The sequence below is a fragment of the Stegodyphus dumicola genome, chromosome 7, assembly GCF_044657685.1.
Source record: "Stegodyphus dumicola isolate Sdum_Otavi_A_Nest chromosome 7, ASM4465768v1".
Taxonomy (NCBI): Eukaryota; Metazoa; Arthropoda; class Arachnida; order Araneae; family Eresidae; genus Stegodyphus; species Stegodyphus dumicola.
The window spans coordinates 94,298,992-94,324,328 of record NC_140774.1 but is presented as its reverse complement, the minus strand read 5'-3'; the positions used below and the strand labels follow the sequence as shown (position 1 = coordinate 94,324,328).

Here is a 25,337-nt window from a genome sequence, read left to right as displayed (position 1 = left end):
TAAACCCTACAAGTCAAACAACAAAAATCAGCGTTATATTTTCAAATTTGAAAATATGACGCTGATTTTTGTTGTTTGACTTTTGAACTATTATAAATAACTGGTTAATTAACGTAAGATTCCCGACAACTTACTTTTCCTGTATGCGAAAATAATATTTAAAGAATGATATTCATCGTTTTAAGCAAGAAAGGTTTTTATTATTTATTCTGTTGATACCACAATCCAGAAATATGTCTGTGAATTGCTTTATTTTTTTATAATGTCGTTATGTACTTTTATTTTTATGAGTTTTAAAGGAACGTGTAATGTTTCTAACTACTTTGTCAAAGGTTAACTTAATAGAAACCTTGCTGAACTATTAGCGACTTATCGCTGAATCCAAGTGTGTAAATAAAAGGTCCAGAGAAGGGTTAAAGTCACCCTTTATTATCTCAGACTAAGAACACAGATGGCCCCTTTCTCGGGCTTTAACTCAAGTTAAGAAATTAAGAAACTAATTTAATGATAAACTAAACTGAACTTAGCTAAATCTGTATACAATTTTCTAATGAAGTTGGCCCTTAATTAAATAAACCGGAGAATATGAGCAGGCACGTACAGTACGGCCGAGCGTAGTTAGCTGTAAACAACGAAGTAGCCTGACGGCAAACACACGCCACCTGAGACCTCCTAAGCTCTTCAGCTGAAGTAAGCGAAGCCTTCCTTTAAATACTCTTTCTACCTCATTTAGGTGCAGTGCGATACTAAAAACTATGTTGGTAGGGAATAGTAGGTGGAAAACGAAAGACAGTAAAGCATGTTTGAAAATTGTAATAACTGTTGGAAACTTAAAATAACCTCTAAAAACGAAATGAAAAATTACATGATATGCGTTACAGATAGGCTTCCTAAAATTAAAATAAGATACAGTTTTCTAAAATTAAAATAAAATTGCTTGTACAGTATTATACACTGACCTGTAAAATACCTGTTAAGATTTTTTTATTTTTCATTTTTAATGTTTAACTAAAATGCAAAGTGCAGATGCTTACTGATTTCTAAAAATAACACTAGCAGCTTATTTATACATAAAAGGCTAAGTGGTTCCTAATAAAAATGTGGTTCATTTTTGCCAGGAAAATTCTAGTTAGCTTAACACTGTTTATGCTATTTAATATCGAACATCAGTTAAGAATGAAAAAGATTACTTTCCAAACTTGTATAAAACTGTCAAATCAAATGTTGCTTCCTGAAATAAAAACAAATTAAGAGTTGATTCCAGAGGTATTTGATTACGGGTTGAGGCGATAATAAATAAATAAATAAATCTGAAAGGCTTCAGATTTTAACGGTGGCCCAAAAGGATTATGTTAAGGTAATTTATGCTCTCTCTTGAGCTTGCAGTCTACCAATCTGCTGTTACGCTCACTCCTACGAACATATTTTGTGTGTGTGTGTTTAGATTTATTATTAAGCATCATATTCTTCGCACTTAGGCCATATACACATCAAAAATTTTCAAAGCAGCATAGCAGTATATGTTTAGAGTTCGTAAAGCAGCGTTAAGTGCTGGCATACCTTTTTTTTATTATTACTATTCAGTCTTTTCTCAGTTGACCATATCACGTTCTTGTCGCATACGCTACATAAAATTCGATTTAACAATAAAATCACAAAATATTTAGAAACAGCCTATTTTTAGAATAGGCAGTCTCGCGAGCTGGAGATTTTATTCCATACAGTGGTGCCACTGCTTACTTTGAAATCGTTGAGATTGTTGATAAAAAATTCTTTAAAGTTTTACAAAGTATGAAATATATAATAAAACGAATTCGGGACTATCTGGGCTAAAAAGGTCTGCTCTACAACTCGTTGCATGTTCTTTCATAATGCAGAAACAGCAAAATAGCATTGTCTGTACAACAGTATTTGGCTAAGTATTCAATTGTGATAAATCACCCATCATATTCTCCACACTTACAAGCAGCTGATTTCTTCCTTTTTCCGAATCTTAAGATGGCCATGAAAGGACAGAAATTTGAAAACGTCTGGTTATTAAATGAAATGTCACGCGTATTTTGCAAACTGTTAGTTTCAACGGCTGTAAACAGAGTTTCGATGGCTAAAGAAGTGTTTAAAAAATTGTATAGACTCCTCCCAATTATTTTGAAGGAGATAAATTTATTTGAAGGTTGGCAATCGTTTTCTAATTTATAAGAAACTGCTCGATTATTTTATGGGCGCACCTTGTATATAAGGAATGCGAAAACATCTCGGTGAGAGAAAGGGGGTCCTAGATGTAAAGAGTTCAAGAAGTGTTGATCTATAGTATTAATTTTGTTACATATAATTAAAAGTATTCTAAATAAATATAAGTATACCAAAGCTATGCAACATAAATATGTAACATGAGTATCATATGGTAAATCTATACAAATGTACTCTTTTAATTTTGTATTTTTTCTGCTTTATCAGTCAGCTCATTGCAAATTACATTGACCTCGAACCCAACAAAATTGAAGTTTCACTTTTCGTTGGGCGTTTTAATTTATAATTTCTTTTAAAGGAAAGAAAAATTATTATAGAAGTTTGGTTTAAACTATTGAATAGTTTTGAACAGACATCTATCGGGATATTTGCTGACTACATTATTTTTGCCTAATAATGTGTAGGTAATATTTCTACCTGAAACCGTAGTGGTTCGTTATTTGAATATAGCAAACACACGAAAGCTATATGCCTAAGCGAAGAGATGCCTTCGTCAAAGACTTTCGGTTTGTATTGACACTGCACATGAAACTATGAAAATCAGTCATGCAGCCAGCCCGATTTTCTAAGCTCGAACCAAGACGAACTACTAGTATGAACAGTTTTCAACACATGGTCACTGGTGAAGCTATAGTGCCAGTGTTGTTGAAGCGTTTTAAAAGCTGCCTCCACTCTGTTAATCATTTTTCCAGTCCCCAATAACCATTGTCTCTTAAATTAGTTTGAAACACATTTTTGAAATTTCCTAACTTTCTTCCGTTGAACAAACAGGTACAGGTTTTCGAAGAATTTCAGTCTCTGTTCGTGTTCACCGAACCCAATTAGTCAAGTTTTCTTACCATTAACAAATCATTCAAGTGAATGAGAAAGTTAGCCAAACACTCTTCACACACGATAGTTGGGTCATCCAGTCTTCAGATTTAAGTTTTCAGATCTCCAAGTCTGGGTTGGCAAAGTAAGTTACGAACTGCAAGAACTGAAAATTGGGCTACAACTGGCGGAATTATTCTGCAACTTCTTTGTGTTCTAATATTCTTTGTATTGAAAGCGAAGGATTTCATATTAGAGATGTGCATTCTTAAAATAAAATAGAGCGTGAAAAATATCATAAAATAGAGCGCGAAACATCATCAGACGGCAACATCAAATAGAAAAAGAAGTAAGCAACTTAAACTATAATCATTTTCTTAGAAACAGAGAAATCGAAACATACAGACACTATCATATCAAACAATGCTTCCTATCCTCTAATCAATAACTCGATAAATTTGAATCCAGTAGAAACGTGCAAAAACATAACTGGATGTTTTCCCCAACCGATAAAAATTATATTCAACCGATGTTGTTTTCTCGAAGATTCAACACACAGTAGTGAATAAGAACTCAAACAGCTTTGTAGCAGCATTCTAGACACGAATTCAACTTTGACATCAGTTCAGTAAGCAACAGTGAAACTAGAAAGAATATCTTGAACTAACGACTGTTTGGGAATAGAAAATGGCATGGACATTTAAATGAAACCGATCTGCAAGTTTTAAAATAAAACAAACCATAGTAAAATTATTAGTTAACGCCGTTGGATAATTAAATGCATTTAGGTAAAATGATCTTCATATCATAGCAAAATTGTGAGAAATTCATTTTGAAAACCTTTTTTTTCTTAAAATATTAGCAGGAATTTAAGATAAAAAGTTACTATTTTCTTTCTAGGTTAATTATAAGATACATTGATTGCATGGATAAATATGACAAATCTTGTGACGTGGAAATATTTTCAGTCCCCGGACAATACGAAAGTATTATTCGTCTCGTTGTTGATGTCTGTGACAGAAACACTCTTCTCCATAACGGTGAGTTAAATGGTTCTATTCCTATTTAGATGCATTAAAGCAGATTATGCAAAGTAGGTCAAGGAGAAAACTGTAAATACACATATTTTAAGCAATTCCTTCTTAGCTCAAGTTCCCAAAACACTCTCAATCGCAGTTCAGCTAGCTCTCTTCGAAGCGCAACCCTGATTAACAAAGAACTTTTCTTGCCTGTTACAGCCGTATTTATACAGTGTTGCATATGCATCCTTATGATGTAGCATGGGCTTCTGGAAGCTTCGGAAAAGTTAAATTTATGTCATCCAAAATGAGTTTTCCAGAATCTTTCAGTGAATCTCCAAGTTGGTGAGAAATTGTCAAATATCGCCAAGGTCCACTATTTTCGTATAGTTAGCGCACTACTTCAGCTATTATTATTGGGCTCACAATTGAAAGATCTGCAATGCTATATAAGAAATAAACACTTACAATCAAATAAAGCATGTGGTCACATATTCACTTAAATTCGAAACAAACAATAAAATTACCACACTGAAAGCAACAAATAAAGAAATAAAATAATGCACAGTATAGCAACAACACAGAAAAACAACAATGATGTAAAAGAGGATTTAAATATTTACACTAACTTACAACAATATTCCTTACATTTCTATTAGCAATATGATCTTAAACATATTCCAAAAATTTTCCGCCAGATGGTTTGGCTGAAATCGTATTTACCTCTTTTATCAATGAATCTAAGACAATTTCGGTATTTATGTAGATGTAAAAAAAAAAAAAAAAAATTATATATTGCTGACAGTTATTGGCTCGTAAAAGATCCCATCAAAGGATTACTCCAGAAGAGCGGGAAGTAATTGACAATTTAATGGGAAAATAACAGTATACAGCGAAAATAAGGCTGTAAGTAACTCAAAGAGAATGCAGAGATAAAGTGAATTCTACGTGAAAAATATAAGTTGCCGATAACATTGACATAACTCAGTTTCCTTGCCTAACTCTTTGAACTCTTGAACTCTTTTTCCTGAGCCTGTTGCGTTCTTTAATAACATTCCTGATTTGCAGGGGAAGCTGACCATGATAGCGATCCGTGTTACATGTGGTAGTAGAATTTTCAAGAAAATTGTGAAGATTGCTAGTAAGGCGATTAATTGCTTCATTGATGTGTTCATTAGTACTGAGACAGGAGATGTTGAAGGAAGAAGCAAAGGCGAGATTCCAGAAAAGATTCAATCCGTGGTTTCTTCAAAGGAGAATATTTGGGATGCTTACTCCTAATTGGGCGATCACTGGCATGTGATCGGATGATAGGTTTTGGATCACATCAAGCTGCATCGGGATGTTTATGTTGCTGAAAAAATGTCCAAGATGTCGTGCCTGCGATTTAGAACGTTGGGCCTGTAAGTGTTGCTGTCAAAAATATGCAGATAAATGGGGTTGTTAAGAATGTAATCATCACTGACTACCACGGTTCAACACAACTGTTCCTATAGGATAAGCTAGCCTTCTATAGGCTACAAGAAAATTTGCTGCTGGGGTTTTAAAATGCGTTTTCCAGAAATTTCCTAAAAAATTGCTAAAGTGACGAGAAATTTCCAAATGTCATTAACTTGACAGCACAAATTATAGCTAAGGACATTTTGGCTTCTAATTCAACATTTTTATCAATATAAACGTTAAAATCTATAATAAACAGTTATAGACCCCGTATGTGGCTCTAAATTCGATCAAATCAAAATACATACTAAAATTATTATAAAAGTACAACAAATAATCAAGCAAATAAATAGAACGATGCGTAACTTTATAAAAATGCACAAAAAACAAAATATAATCAAATCCTTTAAAAATGTACAGCAATATATATATATTTAGGCTTACGCTTCATACTTGCTTCAGGAAGTATCGTATAAATGTTTAATTGTCCCATTTCTTGCAGTCTTTGTGGAAAGTCTTCCGTGCTATCAGGAAGTACTGAGCAATCTCGACAAAAATTGCTTCGAGCCGAGGGCTGAGCTCCATCATGCTGTAGAAGCCCACATGGCGTCGGAATTATTGAATATAACGGATGAAGCTAATGAAAGATCTGAAATTTTGAGACAATACAGCTTGATGTGTCTGTAAGTATAATTTTAATCACAGTTTGCATATGATTGTCACAATGCCGAATCTGCACATTTTGCTCTTAACATCTTATTTCTCATTTCGAAAAAAATTTGAAAACTGCATTAATTTAATCTGAGTATAAAATCCAGAAAAAGTCTAGAAAATCCAAAACTTGTAATACTTTTATTATTTTTCGGTATTTCCTTCTATAACGAAAGATAGAAATATGCATTTTCCGATTTTAATGCATGTAAAACAACAAATAAATGAAAATAAATATTTCTATAAAGGAATCCTTGAATATGCCGCCCATATGGTTTAGTGGTTAGGGGAGTCGACTGCGGTGCCAAAGAGCTCGAGTTCGAATACTGGAGAAGGTATGGATATTTGTAAATATATAGTGTCTTTGCGGCATGGGAGCACTCTAAATATATGGCGAGCCCAAAGTCCTTACGTGTGGACTGGTGGTAAGGCAGAAGAGTGGGAGATCCTCGGACCACCCCTGGGTGTGCTGTCTTTCAAAACTTGGACGAAAATAGAAGTTCAATCACCTTGCTTTGGCAACCATCCTTCCATAAAAATCCATGGACAAGACAGTTCGTGACTATGTTTTTCGTTGAAGTAGAAATTCTGAAGGTTAGATTGGTACAGTGCTTTACCTTTCAATATTTTTTTTTTTGAATAAATAAGTGTGTAATAATGTTTTTCATTACTTAAGTAAGTTTTTTTTCGCTTAATAACCAGCAACTATTTGGAGTTAAATATAACTTCACTTCATGATAATGAATGCTTTCTGCTGATTAACAAAAATGTAAACCACTTAATACAAACAAAAGATCTTTTCTGGATTCTATTCTTTTTAGACTTCCATTTTATGAATTACCAAATGCACTTCATTTAGAGTTTACTAGTTGCCTATAAAAATTTTTATTCCAATAAAATACTATAACAAGAAGAATTTTTTTAATTAATTTTCAGAATGAATGTGCCATTAAATTTAAGCAAACACAAAATTTAAAATTAATCTTCCGGCAAATGTCTGGAATAATTTTAATGGTAGTTAGAATTTTTTAATGTAATATTACAACAAAATCCTGTTTATGTGGAACTGGGATTGTGCTATTTCTAACAAACCATGGCCGAATTCGTTTTCAATAGAAATGGAAAACGGCTCATTTTCCTTCTCGTTAGTTTCAGTAATAATATCATTTTAGTACATTCTTCGTATGAATATATAGAGATAGATCGATAGATATAGATATAAATAGATGTCATATATAGATACAGATCTCCTACTTGCCTAAAATTTAACAAGATGAGCCTTCAAATAGAAAATATCAGTTACTTACATTTAGACATGTCAGACTAGAAAAACTCAAAATTTATAACGAAAGAAGAGAATTTAAATTCAATACCATTAAATTAATTAACTTGCTTTCTAACATCTCAAAAAGTAATCTTTAACACTATTCGCATTCAACTGATTAGAATAAAAAATTTTGCGATAATAATAATTTTTTTCAGAAAGAAGCTTGACTATTAATAAATTTTCTTACAGAAAATAAACTCCCAAATTCAAAATTCGCCAAACTTTAAAAAAAAAGCGGGCATTAACTATACTTAAATTACATGTTTACTGTGATATGATCATTTGAACCTAAACCAAGAGGCGGGTAAAGAAGGGTGGCATTTACAAGCAATCTAATGTTAGTATGTAATTAATCTCTGTAAAATATATATTTACTTTCTCTCATTTTAGTTTTAAAAAATCTAATCTGGCCCCTTTCCCTTTATTAAAAAAGACCAATTTTTTTTTTTTAGTCCAAAGGGATTTGAATCCCGAAGGACTATTAGTTTCGTTTTGGCATTTTGCGTCGGACTCATAAATGTCGGTTCACTTTTCAAACTGATGCCACAAAATGTTAGAGTCCTGCATTATATTTGAAGAAATTAAATAATGAAAAATCTGCATAAATGTATGTATATTTCTCGTATTGTGATAAAACAACGGTACATAGAGTCATCGAATTTTGAATAACGTAATCCTCCAACGAATATGAGCATGTGGAAGACCAAATTTGAAATTTGAAATTTGTTTTATGATCGATTTCCTATTTTTTAAAACTTTGACGAATTTTTGATTAACAAACTCAAGGATTTCAAAGCGAGCAATGGCAACGTTGTGCAGAAAAAACATTTTTATCTCCAGCGTGTGAGTCTCTGTATCGGAAATTCTAAAGATATGCTCGTTTTAAAACTATTTTGCGATATTGCTGTTGCACTGGATCTTATGGTTTAAGTGCGAGGAACATGATATTTAATAAAAAAAGGTAACACGCAAAATGTTAAAAAACGCCCCTTTGGACGTAATTTAAAATCTGAAACATTTCAGTTTTTTTTTTTTTTTTTTTTTTTTTTTTTTTTTTTTTTTTTTCTCAAAAGACATATTAAAGCTCGTTTACGTGAAGACTTTCTACCTTTTACTAGCTGTTACTTCATTATTGCCTTAGCTGTTGTCGGATTTAATCTATAATCGAGGTTCTTAGGGGCTAAAAATGAGAAGCTTTTTCTTTTTCTTTTTTTTTTTTTTCTTTTTTTTTTTTTTTTTTTTTTTTAGTCCAAAGGGGCTTTGTGGCTTTGTCCCTGAAGGACTATTGTTTTCGTTTTGAGATTTTGCGTCGGAACCCTATAAACGGCGTATCGTTAGGCTGATTCGCTTGTACAGGGCCTCATAATTTTCATCCGAGTTTATTATTATGTTGTATTTTGTTTGCATATTAATTATTACATAACTCTGCAATAAGAATATGCGCTTTTGTTTTAGAATGCGTAAACAAGGGCTAATTTACCAGAATTTCCTGGATGTATAATTGAAATAGTTTGATTTTATATTGACTATAATACTTAAGTTTTTGAGAAAGACTTTCAAAAAATTTTTAGAATTTATTATGTGATCATCAAACTATATTTTTTCAAGAATTTGAAAATTGGACTCTAAATTTAATTTACAGAATGATATTTTGTTCCAGGATTTCTAAATTACATCTTGAAGGCATTTATTTCCTTTATTATTTAAATTGTAAATATTCTACAAAAGTTTTCTTTCTTTGTTAACACACTGATGCCTTCTTCTTAAAAAGCTTTCTTCTCGCGAAGACGTTTTCTCCTTGAAGGAGGGGAATATGTAAGATAAAAATATATATCTCCGAATTATACTGTAAGTTAGCATTAGCTCTTAATTCCTCCTTTTGATTTGGGAACTTTAACTGTCTATTTTAAAGTGGTAATAACTTTTTCAAAATTGCGTCTAATCTGAAAACTAATTCCGCAGTAAGTGATCATAATCTTCTGCATTGCGTGTAGTTCTTAGCCAATCAGATTAATGAAAACTTTTACTAAAAATACCATTATAATCAAACTACGTTTTTCTCTGCTCGCACTTCATAGCTGAAGGACATCTCTTGCTTGGTTGCTTTTGTTAAAAAAAAAAATGTAATTCATCATCATCAAAATTGTCGCGTGCGTATTGCGCCCACTGTGTTGTGCCATTTAATAGAGTAATCAAGAAGTAATAAAGATATGCAGTACAAAGTTCAAAATCCGGACGTCCATTATCCGGAATAATCTAAAATGCGAACCTCAAAACAACCAACAACGTTTTTCTCCTATGTTTTACGCATGCGCATTTGATTCGCCCATAATAAAACATCTGGAAAGTACCGGATCACCTCATGCAAGTTCGCATGATAATTCCGGCTTATCAGCGGAACTAGGGACTAGGAAGATTCTTAATTTCACTTCGACACTAAATAAATTACCTTGTTATTGAAGAAACAAACATTTTAGCATAAATTTTTACGATCAGTAATTTGGCTCCGTTGCTGCGTGCCTGCTTTTTGGCACACATCTCAAACCGAAACATGCCACATAGATACATCGTTGATCTGACACTAAACTGGCGAATCATTATTTATTATACTTTCCTTTCATCACCGCATGTTTATCAAAACATGACAACTTGAGTAATGACTCATGCAGCGATGCCTAAGCAATTTTTTAATGTTAGTAATTGAATAATAAAGGAGTATGGTAACCTTTTATGTTGACATTACGCTTGGTGATGATTACAGAATTAAGTTAAATGCGCTAAAAAATGTTGCCGAGGAAAAATTTACCAAAACTTTCTTGCCATATGCTAAAAATAGATTTTGTTGGTGATACTTATAGACTCAAAAATAACATTTAGGGCTATTTGAATTAAGAATAACTAATTTGTTATTCACATAAACCCAGAACCAGCGCCAGGGCTCGTATGGCTGCATGGAGTCGCAGAATTTAGGACCCACAGAGACTGCATCAGGCAGCAAGATATTGCAGCCTTGGCTACTAATGTTTAAAATTAATTTATGATTAGGAAAGCATGAATTATAAAATAATAGCTAAGTTTATTGCATTTTATTTTTCAGCTATCGAAATACGACGCTACGAGCAACGTTTTGAAACCAAAACCTAGCAATCATGAATCAGAACTAGAACCAGTTGCCATTCAGCATAAAGAAATTTAAATATAAATATGAACTACTTATTGCTATTCAGCATAAAAATATAAATATGAATATTAACAAAATATTAAAGTTAATTTTATAAAATAATTAAACACATGAACAAATATATGAAATAAAAAATAATTATTTCTCATGCAATAACTGGGCCACTACACTACTCCCCTACCAGCAACTACGTTACGTTACGAAGATGGAGAAATAGGTGGTAACTAGTAGTGCAGTGTTAACCACTATCAAAATAATTTAGTGAGTCCTTGAATCTAACAGGTAAATGTATAGTTCTGCCTGTGCGAGAATGTTTTTGATTCACATCGGAATTTGAGTTTGGTCTCTGCAAGTTACTGTAGTCAGGTTGTATCAACTGGGAATTTTCCTGAGCTAAAATATATGGTGTTTTAAAGCTATCTAGGGATACATTAACATGTTTTCATTTTATGCTAATAGTAAAATATTTGTCCTTGCGATAAATAACAAGAAATGCTCCTTCATAAGGAAGTTCCAGAGGTTTTTTTTTTACCCGATCTATTAGCTGAAACACACTGTAAAAAAATTCTGTAAGGTTACTAAGAAAAGTCGTGGAAACTGGGATGCCATGGATTATTTGAGTAATCAAAACAGAAATATTCTTAGTAACTTTACAAAGATTATACCTGTAATGGTTACAGATGTTTGATATGTAATGTTACAGGAAGATATTCTGCAGGCATAACAAAGTTTTTGTATGTTGATTACCGAAGCATATGTCTGTAAAGGTTACAGATCTATGTCTGTAAAGGTTACAGATCAAAGATCTGTAATGTTACAGGAAATTATCGTGTAAGTATAACATGTTTTTCATATGTGATTTACCAATGTATACATCTGTAAAGATTACAGGAAATAATAGTGTAAGTACACTGACTACCAATAAGTATTTGGACACCTATGATAGAAAAGAAAACTAACTTTATTCAAAATCAATAGTTGGTAGAGCTTCCACGAGAGGTAATTACAGCGTGGACCCTCCGGGGCATACTTTCCACAAGTCTTGTGTGACAGCTAGTGGTATTTTCTTCCACTCGGCTTGGAGAAGACACAGAAGTTCCTTCACCGATTTTGCACGGGTAGTGCATCCCTGAATTCGGCGATGCAACTCGTCCCAGAGGTTCTAGATAGACTTCAGGTCTGGACTCTGGGCAGGCCAGTCCATTCGATGAACTCCATTGGCACCATACCAAGCCTTGGTTAACGTCGAAACATGACAACTGGCATTGTCGTCCTGAAAGTAACAGGGGTCCAACCCGTAAAACTGCCACAACGTAGGAAGCACATTGTCATCCAAAATAGTGCAGTAGGCATCGGAGTTGAGCTTACCATGAATGGGGACCAAGGGTCCCAGCCCATACCAGAAGAAACACCCCCAGACCATAATTCCACCTCCGCCGAACTTGACTGTTGGCACAATGCATTCTGGCAGGAGACGTTCTCCAGGTAGACGCCAGACCCAGACCCTGCCATTCGAACGGTAAAGGGTGAACCTTGATTCGTCACTCCAAAGAACCCGTTTCCACTGATCTACGGTCCAATTTCGATGTGCTTTGCACCACATTAACCGAGCAGCGCGGTTGGACTTTGTTATCAAAGGCTTACAGGCAGCAACACGACCATGAAAACCAAGCAGATGTGCTTCCTTACGAATGGTATTCATTGAAACAATACTCCCGGATGCCTGTTGAAACTCCTCGCGGATAAGGGCCATCGGTTGGATGCGGTTCTTCCGAATTTCTCTGGACAGCACTTGCCGGTCTTTATCTCCCAGTTTCGTTGGTCTGCCGACTCGGGGCACATTCCGACAATCACCGCTTACCTTCCACTTCTTAAGGGACATATCTAGCGATCTGAAGTACCCAAAATCGACAGCGGCCTATGTGATTAAGGATCGGCCACATTTGTGATACCCGATAATTATACCTTTCTCGAAATCAGAGAGCTCCGAACTGCGAGGCATCTTGCATGCCACTAAAGCCGATGCTGTTTCGTACACAATATACCACGGCGGAGTCCGTGACGTACCTTAGGACCGCAGATATCATCATTTGCATAGGTTTCCAAATACTGTGATACTTCTTTGGCAATATGAAGCAACTCCAATGATGGAACACAGAAAAAAACTTTATTTAGCACTCAAAATGGCGACATACAAACAAGAAGAGAAAACATATTCTATCATTTAAAAATAATTTATATTCTTCGTGCGAGAGTCGCACGAGGCACTCGAGTCTGGTTTCAAATATTGCCATTCATAAATACCTTAATGTTCATCTATTTAAATTATTTAAACTACAAGATTTTTAATATTATTTAAAGCTGTTACAACCTCTCCCCCAACGGAGAGACTTTTGCCGAAGGGAAAAGTTCTGTAAAAATTCGAAAGTTTATAAGCTCGGCTTGCTCAATTGCTTAAAGAGTAAAGGTAACTTCTCTGGTAAATTTCCAAACTTCAGGCCAAAATTTTAAAGTTTTAAACAAATATTTTTACACCACATTTAAATAGGAAGAAAATAGACAGTGTTCAAATTAGTCTTCCTTTTTTTCCTTGACGGCGCCTAGATCTCTTCCATGTTGGACCAGTTCCTCGGCTATAATTCACAGCAAAACCTTTCCTCAGTTCATCTGTGCCTTTCGGAAAATATTCAATTGTCATTTGCTTTCGACAATTGTTTTCTTCGTCTATTAGTAGCGACTTTGATATTAAATCAAAAGCCGAAAGATGATGATAACGCTGCATTGCAAAATGATTCTCAGTATTAATCTCTTCATCGTTTTTCAAATTTTCGTGAAAATCTTCCACGTTTAATTCCGGTGATTTAACTTCTTCAAAGATATCTCTGGATGCTTTATTTTCTTCTTTCATCGGTTCCAAGATCTTCTCTTCAGCTATTTTTCTTTTCCTTTGAACTCTAGTAGAGACGGCATTAACCTGGGGAGGATGATTATCAGGTTCCTTTCTTTGTTTATTCAACAGTGCAAAAGTTCGATTGCCTAATAAATACCTTCCTTTGTCGAGTTCATTTCTAATAATGGCAGCCTTAGTTATTACTCGCCCAAGATCGCAATTTAGTTCGATCTCAGCCAATGGTAAACAGGTTGGATTCAAATCTAATGGCTGTTGCACCCACACATATTCACCTGTCAGCATTTCCGGCGTGATGTATTTGCGACAAACTATATCAATACTAGCACCTGAATCCCTTAATATAGGAATTTTATGACCATTTACGTAACCCATACTAGTATAAGGTAATAGAAATTTATCCTCTGGTTTTGCACTAATTCTGTTAAGATTAGCCGGAGATTCAGTACTATTCTCAAGTTTTGGACATTGGGGTCTTAAATGTTGATAGGACCCACACTGATAGCATTGTGGCGTTTTTCGTTTTTCATATTTATCATCTGGACGTGGACTTCTAGGTCTATGAAACCAGCTTTGCGAATTAAATCCTGATGACAATTTTTTTTCAGTTTTATTTTTATTATCTGAACTCAATTTACCTTGAGTTAGTGCATTGTATCTTTCTTTCTGCCGATCCACTACAGGCCTCTTTTGAAAGTTTCCGCAAACGTTTTCATAGGCATCAAGTTTTTCAGCTAATTTTTTCGATGAAATCATCTCTACCCATTTATCAAGAAAATGATCTCGAATTTCAGGAGGAACTCGACGTTTAAGTTGGTCAAGCACCATCAAATCTAGCAACTGATCAAAAGTCTTAACTCCTAGACCAGTCACCCATTCCTTGCAATAATTTTCTATTTCATAATTGAAATCCACCCATGTGGATTCGGTACTTTTTTGATGTTTAATAAATTTCTGCCTAAACTTTTCCGGGCTTAATTTAAACCGTCTTAACAATAAATTTTTCACGTGTTCATAGTCTTTAGCTTTATCGGAGGGTTCTCTAGCTATTAACTGGGTTACTTCGTAAGGAAGTAGTCCTAGTAAATGAGATACAAATTCTTCTTTATCAATTTTAGCCCATTCTGCTTGCCTTTCAAACAATAGCAAATATAGACTGATATCTCCTTTCTTGTCATCGAATTTCTGCATCAGGTGACGCAGCTCCGTTTTCGGCCGGATCTGTCCGGTATTTTGAGACTTTGTCTCTGCTTCAAGTCTTAATCTCTCTAATTCATACTGTTCGTTTCTTCTCCGCTCTTCTGTTTCTTCCTGTCTCCTACGTTCTTCTCTTTCCCTTTCCTCTTTCTCTTTCAGTTCTTCTCTTTCCCTTTCCTCTTTCTCTTTCAGTTCTTCTCTTTCCTCTCTCTCTTTTTCTCTTTTCTCCCTCTCTTTCCGTTCTTCTATTATTGTGTCTAAGACTCCTTTGACGAATACTTCATCATAATCACTACTTTCAACAATTTTCTGTTTTAAATCGACTATTTTCATATCTGTAGTCACATGAACTCCCAGTTCAGCCGCGAGATTTTGCAAATCTTCCTTACGAGCTCTACCCAAGTAGGACATTTTTTTATGTTTAAAATTAACGAACACTGTGTTCTTTATATTTCCTCAAAATAGCTCAATTCAATTACTTTAGTTAATTAATGCAGTCAGGAATCACGAAATTAAATGCACTTTGTTAAGTACGTATACCTCAAAAATGAAATATTTAAATTATAGGAATTTCATTCTCTGTACCACATTAATTGTGATTAAAATAAGAATAATAACATAGAGCAATATATATATCTACCGTCTGGACAACTAAAATGAATATTAAATATAATATCAAATACGGGAATAAAATAAGACAATTTATTATTAACAGGAAGTAATAATCTGGTATCACTAATATTGCGTTCAGTGATGAACTAATAACATAAAACAATTCTATATAAACATTAAGTAATAATCTGGTATCACTAATATTATGTTCAGTGATGAACTAATAAAATAAAAATACGCACGATTATTCGATTTCGGTCGGTGCCTCCAAAATAATTAAGACTGTGATACTTCTTTGGCAATATGAAGCAACTCCAATGATGGAACACAGAAAAAAAACTTTATTTAGCACTCAAAATGGCGACATACAAACAAGAAGAGAAAACATATTCTATCATTTAAAAATAATTTACATTCTTCGTGCGAGAGTCGCACGAGGCACTCGAGTCTGGTTTCAAATATTGCCATTCACAAATATCTTAATGTTCATCTATTTAAATTATTTAAACTACAAGATTTTTAATATTATTTAAAGCTGTTACAATACTTATTGGTAGTCAGTGTAGATCGTAATTTTTGTATGTGAATTACTAAAGGGAATATTTGTAGATTACTAGTGTTCTGCTTGTAAGGTTATTGCAAGTGATTATGTAAGAAGAACATGTATTTTCATGTGAAATATTAGAGGATATATATATGTAAAAGTTGCAGATAATTTACTTAAAATTTCTTCCAAATAATTATGCATTTAGAACATATTTGTCTTTACAAAATACATAAATGATGTATTCTCAAATATTAAATATTTTGATTGTAATATTACTATAAATAATTACACTAGCATTTGGCTCTAGATTCAAATCCTAGAAAATGGGTTGTCTGTGTAAATGTTTCTGTAACATGAAGTTTTCCTTAAAATATTTCTTTCCTTGGACAGATGGCCCTTTCTTGCTTTGTCATATTTCAAATAATCAATCATTTAATGTAGGTATGACTTCACAACTTCGTCCCAAATTCTAACTGAAAAATTGAATAGAATCCCTTGATACTGTGTCTATAATACATGATGAATATAGAATGATCTTAAAAATTTAAGAAGAAAATATAACTGATTTGGAAATGCCTTGATTCTATAATATTTTTCCGCTGAAACAGGAAAATTAATTAAATTATGGTTAATAGTGGTAATTTCAGCTGTATGCTTTAAGCTTGATGATCAACATTAAAAAATTCTCAGAAAGTGTTAGATCAAAAACTACTTTTCCACATAATATGAATTTATACGTAACAGCATTAATACTTAGCTCACTTGCAAAATATACAAAATTTTGAAATGCATGTATATGTCTATAAGGCCAATAATATAGTTATCAATGAACATAAATTAATGCATAAACTTCAAAATTTACACAATTAACAAACACATGAACAATGATGTTACATGATTCATCCTCTGAATTAACTAGTCAGTTTGGGTATTTTCTATCTTAGATGTCATAAAAATTGATTGCGGATTTAATATTTTAAATGTTCCTCTCATAGACATTTTAATACTTGTATTTTTTACATAGAGTGCCATCTTTAGTTTTAGAGATATTCATCTATTCACTAATTACGATTAAGTTTTACAGCCAGAACAGATGATACCTGATTACATTAAGTGGTATTTAAGACAGAAACTTACTTACTTAACACAGTTTCTAGAAAAATATTACATAGTGAAAGACAGGGTACAAAGTCAGAATCTGAAAACTTATTGACTTACTAAGCTATTTAATGCTTGAAATATTTATGATCAGATAATATCTTTTACATCACCGACATCTAACAGTGATATGATATACTTTAAGTATAAATATACAGTAAAACCTCTCTATAACCTTTCATAATTTTGTACAATTTTGATATTTAATGGAGGTGGTTACTTCACAAAGCATGATTCTTAGTGATAATTAATATCAATGTTTGTATCATCAGAATACTTGACATAGTCACTTAAAGAGGTATAGTTGCTGAGGAAGACTTTTCTGTACTTCAAACAATGGTTTACATATTTTAAAAAGTATATTTTTCTGACACTGTTATTTAAAAAGTTTAACTCCTTCTACTCTAAATAAAAATTTGATATTTTTATGCTTAAGAGTCATTCATTTAGTTGTAACTTACAGGAAGATATCTTAAATGCCTAAAATGTTTTAATTTATGAAAAACAGCAGTTAGAGTATATTGAAGGGTGCCCCCTGTATTATCAAGGAAGCACAAGTTTGTGCAATTCTCTGAAGTTTTCTTAAGTGAAAATGAGTCGATGTGTACATGGATAAAGTCAAGGGAGTGCGTGATGCCAAGTTTGTACAATTCGTTGATTTTTTTAAAGTAAAAATAGGTTGATGTGTACATGGATACCGAGTATGTGCAATCTCTTGTCTTTGTGTAGCGGAGGTTTTTGGCACACAAATCGTCGCTACACAAGCCAAAATAACATGGTCAAAGAATTGCACAAACTCGGTATCCATGTATCGCCAATTTTTGTCAATGGGCACCCGTAAATATGCTTTTACCAAAACAGGCTTTAAGGCATACTGTCAATTACATTTTAAATTCCGGTTATTTTTCAACACTAGTTCAAATACTCTAAGCATATGTTTGCATAAGTTACAAACTTTTGCATCAGCAAAATTTATAACTTAGCAAATATGAACTATGAAAAACAAGCTCTGAGTTTACCTTGGCCCTTGGATTTATTAAATCTATGACACTTTTAACGACAAAGAAATTCGATGACCGAAAATATGTGATGATTTATGTAATCTGGTTTTAAAATGGGTTATTTTAAGTTTGGCTATATCAGCAACTTATATTAGTATTGTTGGATAGTGAATTTGTAATTCTTCTTCATTCTTGAAATATATACACATGACAGAATTGGAATAAAAATTTTAGGTTTTTCAGATGAACTCATAGATTGAACTAATTTGTTGAATTTTATCAAGCAGTTCTTAAAAATAAAACCAACGATTAATTAAAACCAACTGTAATTCAAATTGATACCCCATGTCAAAAAGTAGCAGTAGAACTTATTTTAAACATTCAGTAATAAATAGTTTTCTGAACACATTTTTTAACTTAATGGCAGTTTCAAACATAATAAAGAGAACAACATTCATTCTAATGAGGATAATTTCGAAAATAATTCACATTAAAATATATCCCAAAGAGATTTTTAAATGAAAAGATGACACAATAGAATTATTCTCGAAAAATACATGTGATCTCAGATATAGAAGAAATTTGGCATTAAGCTGAATATTGAAATTAATATATGCAACTGACGTATCATTACTTAAATTTCCATGATTTGACATTGAATGCTATAACTATTAAATATTAGCAAATGCATTTTATAATGAACTTTGCACCAAATTTACAATACAAAATTTATATGTAAATTTACATTATAAGTACTAGAATGAATGTTGTACCATTTTATCAATATTTTACTTTTCAACAAGCATAAAGAAAAAAATAGAATTTTTTTCCCTAATGTTCATAGTATGTTACATTATAGTTAAAAATATGTCAAAATCATAGCATTTCGATTATTGCCTTTTGTAAATGCTGGTTATAATGTAACTTAATAGATGCTTTATATGTTGGTAAAGACTCGTGGATTAAAACTATCTTAACACAAAAAATAATATACATTGAATACTTTTACAAATACGTAATTGCTATCCGACTATATAATCTTTTAAGGCGAAACTTATCGCATGTATTAATGAAATAATATTCCATTTATTTTTTCTTTTTCATTGAGATTAATAATAACATACATAGTGTAATAATGTTCTGAAAAATATTCTAACGTAGTTCCCGCTGGGATCAATGATAACATGTATGGAATAATGATGTTACATCCGTCCACAAAATGAAAAATATGAATATTCTAACGCGATATGTTTTAAAAGATACATAAGTATTTAACATGAGAAATTATTAGACTATAGATAGAACATTAATATTAAACTTATTTGTTTTGAAACTAACATATTAACAAATTTGTTTCTGTTTCGAAATATGAGCAGTTTAATTGCATAAACCTGCAGATGTAACGAATAAAAGTTGTTATTTTACTAAATGGAACACAAGCTCTGTGATCTGAACTCTATCTAACAATCATTCAACGCAGATTTATTTAAAAATACTAGAATTATAAGCTAAACATTAAAAGAATTTAATTATGGATAGTGTAAAGAGCGCTACAAATACATTACATAAAATTAATAAAATACACGTCAAACACTGATTTCGAACTTACCTCGATACTATGACACGATAGAAAAAATAGTGGCTAACATGGCGACTATCATTCATCTCTCCCGCTAAAACGCTTTTTTCACCTTTTTCCTGATTGGGTCTTTTTCTCAGCTGTTTTAAGCCACGTGATCACACGTTACGGACAAAATAAAAGCAAAACTTCTTGAAAAATTCGTGTAGAGTTTACAGAATGGTTCGGTTCTGTGTTCGTTACAGGTATTTCCTTCGTAATTGCTCGCATTTCTGTAACTATACAAGACTTTTTCTGTAAACTTCGAGGTTTTGTTTTACAGTGCACATGAGAACAATTTTTTAAAGTCTTTATGTACAAATATCCGTTCAGATGAATTTTTACGAATTAGTCTCGGTCCAACAACTTCCATCTATTTCTGTAGTTTATTAGCAAGCGTCTCCGATGCTGTCTGGATACTTGATTCGCTGAAAAACTCTCCAGGAAGTCTGAGACTCTGGCCATAAACTACTTGCGCAATAGAATGATTTGTATCTTCTTGAATAGCAGTACGCAAACCCAAAAGTACTGTTAGTAATGTGTCCGTCCAAGATATGTTGTTGTGGGCTTTTAATGCTGCTTTTAATGTTCGATGAAGGCGCTCAACTTTGCCATTACACGAGGGGTGGTAGGCAGTAGTGTGTTGTAAATTGATGCCACAGATTTGGGACAAAGCTCGTAATGTATCACTTTTAAATTGGGATCCACGATCACTAATGAGTTTACTTGGCGTTCCGAAACGCGCAATCCAGTTGCTATAAAAGGCTCTTGCCGCGTTCTCAGCGGAAATATTTTCTAAACGAATTGCTTCCATCCAACTCGAAAATCTATCTATGCAAGTAAGACAATAAATATTCCCTTTAGATGGGGGAAGTGGTCCAATGAGATCAATATGGATGACAGAAAATCTTCCTGGTGGTATTTCAAACTCACCTAATTTTGTTTTGGTATGCCGACTGATTTTAGCTTTTTGGCAAGGAATGCAGGTTCTTGTTCACAACTGTACATCTTTTTTTATGTTAGGCCAAATGAATTTTGATGTCATTAATTTCATAGTCGATTTTATTCCTGGATGTGATAAACCATGAATTCGCTGAAAGACGTGTTTTCTGAAAGCTTGAGGAATATACGGCCAAATATGTTTAGTTGATGTATCACACCACAAATATTTCCCCGAAGTTAGAGAACATTGCTTTAAATTCAAGGAAGCAGTAGTTTGCAAACTCTTCAGTTCTTCATCTTGAGTTCGTTCATCAGCTATTTTATCATAATCTATCGATGAAATTTCATTAACTCTAGATAATGTATCCGCCACAATATTATTCTCACCTTTTACATATTTGATATCAGTCGAAAACTGGGAGATGTATTGAAGTTGGCGAGCCTGTCTAGGTGCTGCTTTGTCAAATTTTTGACGAAAGGTGAATATTAAGGGCTTGTGATCTGTATAAATTGTAAATACTCTTCCTTCTAGATAATGCTTAAAGTGTTTAACTGAAAGATATATGCTTAATAGTTCTCTATCATAGGTGCTATATTTTTGTTGAGTATCATTTAATTTTTTAGAAAAAAATGCTATTGGCTTCCACGAGGAGTTTTCGTATTGTTGCATCACTGAGCCAATCGCCGTATCTGAAGCATCTGTAAATAACGCCAGAGGTAGTTCAGAATTGGGAAAAGAACACAGTGCCGTGTTCACCAGGTCATTCTTGCTCTTTCCAAACGGTTTTTCAGCAGCTTCTTCAGTCCATTCAATTTTACGTTTGTCCCTCTTTTTAGCTCCCTTAAGATACGCATGCAACAATGCTTGATTCTTCGCTGCGTCCTTTATATAACGACGATAAAAGTTAAGAATTCCAAGAAAAGTTCTAAGTTTATCAGATTCTGTGTTCCTCCTTAATTGCTTTGGGAACATTAAATGTCCTGACTCGGAACAGGGAGCTTACTAAAGCTATGTTCAATAAATTTGGGAAGTAGACAATACACACAAGAAGGGTATACGAAACCCTTTATTTTTCTCTCTTTACAATGATTTCCGGACTTCGGAATACAGAGACCAACCACTTGTGGTCTGAACGTAAGAATATAAAAATATTAACTAAACTCGAACTAAACTTAACTTTGGATTAATCAAACAAGTGCCTACTCCAAGATTGGCCGTATATTAGCAAAAAGCCGTATGTAGTACAGAGAACTGCTAACACTACGATGCGTTTAAAATTATCAAGAGGATTAAACCTGTGGCCTTGAAGGCAACCAGCAACCGAGTAAAACTACTATGGCAAGAGGCCTGCTTCTAATAGCTCCTTCCTCTCTCTTGCTTGGCAAAAAGCCACAACTTAAGTACTTGGCGTTCGCAAGACAAATTTGCATAAATAAGTTAAAGCTTTTAATTCTGGCCGGAAGTAGAAAATAAGAAATGATAGTAAAGATTTTAAATAAAATAAACGTTAGTAAAACTTAAGATCCTTACATACTTCCCGCCAGAGTTAATTAGTTTGAAACTGAGGTCTAAAACGACCTTGTTGAAAACTTTTAGCCCTAGAATCTAACGCGAGGCCAATCTTTTACAAACATTTCTCACTAGAAACTAGAAATTTAAAAAAAAAATCGTTTTTACATTATCAAATCCATGGACAATTACTTTTCATCTGTATTGCATCTAAACAGGAGTTCTTAGTTGAAATCTGGTTCCTTCCAGAGATCTGGAAGGAAAACTAGTTTAATGAAATGTTACACAATTAAATGGCAAGTAACATGAATACTTATATTTCTCTTAACATTCTTATTTCATTCATGAGGTTATTTAATTATCTCCCCGTGCTCTCTGACATGTGTTGTAAAGGAAAACACCAAACACGAACGTGTTTATGTACAAGTGTTCAACACTACCGCCTGCAATCAAAACACTAACGTGTTAAAATTCAACATAACAAGACCTCATAACACACCTTATATTCATCTCTAAACCCTGAGGTACTATTCTGAAAGTGGCTAACTGTGAAGTGTAGCGTCAGAGAGCCTAACTACATTCATTCAACCTTTAACACATATTCACAATAATTTGTCACACGAATTTGTTTTTACAGTCACACGAATAAGTTAAATTTTTTTGGCATTACTTTCACTTTCAACATATCACAGTATTTCTTAACGTTTAAAATAACAGTTCACATTGTATATAAGGACATATTAACATGCCGTTAATTTTACGCATTTTAAAACATACATTAATAGTACATTGTTAACTTCTATTCTTTTCCAAGCAAGTGCCAATTCTTCTACATTGAAATACTACATTTCAAAAGTCTTTCAGACTAAAACTTCTTTCTTGCCAGAATCTTTTAAATAAAATTTTATACAATAACTTTTACAATATTCAAGTATTTACACATTCCTATTATACATTAATTTTAGTTTTACTCGCGAGTAATTGAAAAACATAATACCAAAATAGGTAACAACTCATTTCTCGCCTTTTTGGCGATAAAGGTAGACTTCACATGAGGTAAAACTTCTTGAATTCTGCCACTTGCAGTAAGAATGAAAAATGAACTTAAGGTTTCAAAGTAACATAAAGTTTTACTTATCTTTGTGATATTCAGACATCCTTTTTCTGCCCAGGCTTGGAAAGTGGCGAAGACTACAGTCTGGTTGATCTTCCGTCTTGTACGGGTTCGCCCTTCTGTTCCTTCCTCCATGAACTTTCTTTTCCTTCCAGTTCGGTCACCCTTGAAGACTTTCTTTTTAGCCTCTGCCTGTGGTCTCGGCCGTTTGATGGCAGCTGGTCTTGGCGGAACCGGGACAACTCTCTCTCGTTCCTGCTTGGATCTCGTTGCTGGCTGTTCAAATTTTCCTTGTTTCTTTGCCTCCGCAGCTGGTGTTCCTTCATCAATTCGTCGACATTTGCTGCGTAGACTCCTGTCCGATGGCTGGATCTTCCGTTTTGGAGCCGGGTTATAGTTGCCCTCATTTCTCCTGGCTCTCTTTGCATTCGTCGTACTTCTCCCTTCTTCATTCTGGGAGTGGTCGTGCTCTGTCTTTTCTAGTCGGTGGAACGGCTTCTTTTTATTGTTACCTTCAATTTTCCAACGGGGAAACTTTATTTTCAATTGCTCCTGCCTCCTAATGCCTTGCCCTTGTGATTGTCGTTGTTCCACCTCTGGAGCTTGTGCCTGCAGTGCCTGCCGTGCCGGAATCTGCAAAAGATCTTTAAATATTTGCATTTTATTACGATTATAGAATGGTTTTATCTGGTCAATGTTTGCGGAGCATGTTTCACCATTCCTGGCTTTTAACACCACTACAGCCTGAGTTATTTTTTCTATGACATATGGTCCTTCAAATCGTGGAAAAAATTTGGCAGTTTTATCTTCTGGTGCTGAAGAAAGTGAATGCTTAATTTTTAACACTTCATCTCCTACTTTATAAGTTACTCCCCGTCGTTTCATATCATAATAAAGTTTCTGTTTTCTATGTGCTACTTCAGTGTTCTTTTTTGCTTCTTTAATTAATTTTTCTATATCGCCCATTTCAAATTCCGGGGCTCTTTGTTGAATATAAAATAATCTACCTAACGGCGTTATAATCTTTCTGCCTAAAAATAACTCAGCAGAAGTTTTGCCCGTTGTATCATGTTTTGCGGTCCCAAGGGCGAAAGCTAATTCATTGACATAGTTATCCCAGCTTTTATGAAAATTTTTAACATAACTACGGATAATTTTCACTATATTTCTATTGACCCGTTCCGCTATATTTGATTGCGGCCGATACGGGACCATTTTTAAATGACGTATGCCCAGTTTTTGGCACATGTCTTCAAATATATTACTTACAATTTGAGGACCATTATCCGATATAACTTTTAGGGGCGCCCGGTATTTTAAAATATATTTATTTAAAATAGAATCAGTAACTAATTTCGCGGAGGCTCGTTTTAAGACAACAATTTCGGTCCACTTACTAAAATGATGAACCATAACAAGGAGATACCGACTTTTATTTAACTAACTTTTTGGGAAAGGGCCCAATAAATCGATGCCAATTATTTCATTTGGAAATTCGGATTTAATGCTATTTAGAAACCCGGCCGGGCGGAAATTAATATAATTAACTGCTTGACATGTTGGGCAGGACTGGACATACGTCCTTGTTAGCTTTTGCAGTTCAGGAAAATAAACTGCTTCGCGTACGCGTTGGATAGTTTTTCAAATACCAGCATGAGAAGCTAAAGGGCAGTCGTGTAACTCCTGCAGTATATTTAATCTAAGACTAGCTGGGATAACAGGTCGAAATTCGTTGTTGGAATTCCTAGTTTTTGTATAAAATAATAAACCATCTATTAGTTCGTAATGGGCCGCCCTATTTCTTATCGGCACAATATCTTGGTGGCTAAAATTTTCAGGATCTTTTAAATACTCATAAATGTTTTTAAATTCAGGATCCTTACCCAGTTCGGTTATTACAGTTTCTCGGGAATGTATGGTACATGCTGTGAGCATTGCCACCTTTACGGTATTACCTTTTTCATCTATTTTTATTCTGGATAGGGCATCTGC

General features: G+C 33.6%; 1 protein-coding gene across 2 annotated transcripts in view; it reads left to right on the top strand.

Annotated features, from left to right (window-relative positions):
• Window positions 1–25,337, top strand: part of LOC118198560 (uncharacterized) — a 47,498-nt gene that overhangs the window by 8,162 nt on the left and 13,999 nt on the right. For both annotated transcript variants that reach the window (XM_085820606.1, XM_085820607.1), the window contains exons 3-4: window positions 3,961–4,100; window positions 6,022–6,202. In XM_085820606.1, coding sequence (XP_085676732.1) covers window positions 3,961–4,100; window positions 6,022–6,202 — 321 coding nt within the window. The remainder of the gene's footprint in view (window positions 1–3,960; window positions 4,101–6,021; window positions 6,203–25,337) is intronic.